This window comes from Triticum urartu, chromosome 4A (assembly GCF_056163025.1).
Source record: "Triticum urartu cultivar PI428250 chromosome 4A, HENAU_Tu73, whole genome shotgun sequence".
Lineage (NCBI taxonomy): Eukaryota > Viridiplantae > Streptophyta > Magnoliopsida > Poales > Poaceae > Triticum > Triticum urartu.
Window position 1 is genome coordinate 566,113,145 of NC_141876.1, and position 4,051 is coordinate 566,117,195.

Consider the following 4,051-nt stretch of genomic DNA (forward strand, 5'->3'; position numbering starts at 1 on the left):
CATGCATTACACATAGTAGCACATCATTCAATATGATACGGTATCATGATACGATACTCAACCCTCTTTTTCTTCATTTAATTCTATGCCACCTCATCAAATTTGTCTAGTTGACATACATGAAACTACCTATGATACTACCATTACGACCAGCCTTAACATGTAGAACTTACAATGCATGGGGAATGAAAGATCAAATATACCTTGCCCTCCTTTCTTATTTTAGTGGTTGTTAATGTCAAATATCATAAAGAATATTACTCCCTCCGTTCCTAATTATAAGTCTTTTTCGAGATTTCAAATGGACTACCATATACGAACGTATATAGACATATTTCAGAGTCTAGATTCACTTATTTTGCATTGCATGTAGTCACCTGTTGAAATCTCTAGAAAGACCTATATTTAGGAACGGAGGAAGTACACATTAGGACTGAGTTGTTTTGCTCTTCTACTTTCCAGTAAGCCCTGTGATATTTTACAACCCATCGGACACCCTTGGATCTGATGGTATGTGAGTGTTTGACAAAAAACTACCACTTTAGGGGTATCCGTCCCACAAAACTACCACTTTTTAAAAAGTGACCGAAAACTACCAAAATTTCTTAACTTTGTGACTAGAAACTACCAGTTTCAGATAATTGCGAATTTAAACGATTTAAACACGTTTATGACATGCGGGACCCACTCGTCAGGGCTGACGTGTCAGCAAAATCAACTCCATTCAATTTGACCATCAAATTGACCGTTATTACAGGCAGGGCCCACACGTGAGCGCCTACATTCTTCTTCCTCCTCTTTTCTCTCTCTTAGGCATTTCAACGAACACCAGTGTTTATGCCAGCGTGATGGAACAAAGCGTGGACACCGTCGAGAACGCGAAGCTGAGAGCAACTCCAACGGGCCGAACCAAACGGACGGCGATTTCGTCCGCTTTTTGTCTGTTTGGGTCGGCCAGACGGACACGGATGCCGGATTCCGCATTTGGGTCAGCGCGTGCGCCCAACGCTGGCCTGAGACCCATTTTGACGGCGCCAAAAAATGAACGCATGCATATTAAAAAAAGAGAAACAACATTAATTAAACATTAAAGCTGGCCACGAAGGCCGGCGAGAGTCCACGCGCCTGCATTTGCATTTAAAAAATTAAAACAACCTAAACTACGAGGCGGCGTGCTGCCCTAGGCGTCGTCGTCGTCCTCGGGGTCCGTGAGGTCGATGAGCGTCGGCGCCGGCCCGGCCCAGGGGAACGTCGTGTTCCAGAGTGCCGTCATGTCGGGCTGTGTCGGTGCAGGCAGTGCCGGGGGGTGTGCGGCCGCCTGTGCAGCCGTGGCCTGGCGCGCCTCCTCCTCGGCCTCGCGCTGCTCCTCCTCGAGGTCGCGCTCGAGCATCTCCTCGTACTCGTCGCGACGGCGCTCCTCTGCCAGCCGGCGCTGGCGCCACATCTCGAGGTAAGGGGTGGCGGGGGACTTGCCCTTGGCCTTGCTGCCGCTGGCGCCGGAGAAGAGGCCCATCTCGTTGTGGTTGTGGTGGCTAGGGTTTGCCGGCGACGAGGGAGCAAAGGTGGACAGATGTGGACGGCGAGTTTGGATGAGGACGGCCCCGCCGCACGGTCGGCATAAAAAAGGACGAGCGCCATCGCTGATGCGTGGGCCCGTCATCATAAATTAAGCTGACCGTGTGGGCAGCGGGTAGTTGGACGGCCGCCATGTGGGGTCGCGGCGGATAGCGAGAAGGCGCGCGAAGCGTCCGTTCGGTGTCCGCGCCGACGCATTTGGGGCACAAATTTGGGCCGCAAATGCGTCGGCGCGGACATGACGCGGACGTGATTTGGGTTTGGGTCGGCGCGTTAGGCCGCCACTTTTGTCCGCGCTGACCCAAACGGACGCAGGCGGACGAAATGGGTCGGCCCTTTGGAGTTGCTCTGACTGCCGGCCGTGAGAGTGAGCGACGAAGAGGCCGCCGCGGCTGCATTCAACACAGACGCGATGGAAGTCCGAGCATGGCGCCGTGCCTGCCTCCTGGTCAATAGCAGAGGCACCTCCACGAGCGCCACGCTCGCTGTCGGAGGACGAGGTGTGTGTGCGGGTCATCACGCTCTATGTCGACGACAGGCGACGGTGACGCCGACCGTGACGCCCGCTCAATCGGGCGTGACGTCCACACCGTCCTCATATTCCTCGCCAAGTATGTCATGTTCGTCTTTTGAGGCGACTCCCGCAGCGCCGCGCGCCTCGTCCGGACCGGGCAGAAGGTTGCCGGGCACCTCACAACCACTTGCCTTCACGCCTTTCTCCTCCTCCTCGGCTCCACGCAGGAGGCCCTGCTGCCGGGAGGCATTGTGCACTTTGCCGGGGCTGCGCACGTCGGCGCGGTGTGGTGCGTCGCCTCGATGATGATGGTGCTTGAGGACGCCTGGGGCTTCGGCGCATACCTTCACCGCCTTCCGCTGCTGGTTCTAGCGGTCGCTGGTCTACCACATCTGCCGCCCCGCTGCATGCTACTGCTACTCGTGCAACGTGATGTGGATCCGCGACTCGATGCACCGGGGCGCGAGGAGGTGGTCCTCGGCGAGCGGCAGCATCGATTGATTTTGTTTCGAGTACAAGATGTTCGTTGAAATGCCTAAAAGAGGGAGGAAGAAGAATGTAGACGCTGACCAGGGCGCTGATGTGTGGCCCCACCTATAATAACGGTCAACTCGACGGTCAAAATAAACGGAGTTGACTTTGCCGCACGTCGGCCTTGACTAGTGGGCCCTTCATGTCATAAACGTGTTTAAATCATTTAAACTCGTCATTATCTGAAACTGGTAGTTTTTAGTCACAAAATTAAGAAATTTTTGTAGTATTTGGTCACTTTTTAAAAAGTGGTAGTTTTGTGGGACAGATATCTCTAAAGTGGTAGTTTTTTATCAAACACTCGATGCTATGTAGATCAAGATTATTTCTAATTACCTGCGAGACTCCGACAGAGTATATCATGTGGAATTTCTTGTTCCTGTGGTTAGGAGGAACCATTGCAACATCTTACAATAAATAACTGGGCAAAAAATGATCATCACAATAATATTAGGTCTTGAAACCATGACTTATTACATAATCAATTTATTCATTCTACATAAAGCAACGGACTCACAAAGACACATGCATATTGCATACATTTATAGTAAAGCATGCGTGCGATGCATCCCTAATCAATCAGACCCTTAGCTGCACCTGGGGCTCTGCACGAAGTTGCTAACCGGAAATGACTGGTCGAACGTGGCTGCATGCTCACTACCAGTAAACCTGAGCTTGTCACCGACGCGTTGAACCGTGTGGAATGCAAGAAAATCCCACTCAAACTGGATCCTCACGCCGCCCAGTTGAGTTATGGATCCGGGCTGGATAACCCCACTGACTATGCTGTCAAACCGAATCTTGTGTGATCCACCGGCAACCGTAACGTTGAAGTCGCAGGAGGCGGGGAGGGTCACCTCAACGGCGCCTCCATGATTCACGTACGACTTCACACCCTGAGGCAGGAGAGCCCGCGGGAAGTTGTTTTTCTCCAAAAGGTCGTACGCTGTGTCGGACGTGGTCGCTTGGAGGACGGAAGCCAGGAAGACGATGAGGAGCAGATGCTGGATGGCCATGGCTAACTGTTGCTTATAAATTGTAGTATCGATATAGGAAAATGAGGAATGGGGAAGTGCGTGCAGACTGAGGCCCTGGCCGTGTATTATATATGTTGTCCAAAGAAATCAAAGAAAATCATATTTTAATTGCATTTATTTTGTTCCTAGTTATCATTCCATCAACCGCCCCATCAAATACGCTAAATATAACATCCTATTAATTCATATTTATGTTTGGCCTAGTCAAACATTCCATAGTTAGTGGTTTTGACAAATTTGAAACGTTCCTCAAATCTGCATAATCAATACGTACAATAATATGAGATTGAAACATATCCTATATACCTAAATAGTTCACATCCTTACTAGTGTTTTTTTAATCTTAACATGCACACATGCCACATCATCAAAGGTCCACCACAACATGTATGAG

General features: G+C 50.5%; 1 protein-coding gene across 1 annotated transcript; it reads right to left on the reverse strand.

Annotated features, from left to right (window-relative positions):
* Nucleotides 1-3,207: 3,207 nt before the first annotated feature.
* On the reverse strand, nucleotides 3,208-3,636 carry LOC147976664 (uncharacterized). The gene has a single exon (XM_087520937.1). It carries the CDS (start codon nucleotides 3,634-3,636, stop codon nucleotides 3,208-3,210), a length of 429 nt encoding a protein of 142 aa, XP_087377063.1.
* Between the last annotated feature and the right edge of the window lie 415 nt (nucleotides 3,637-4,051).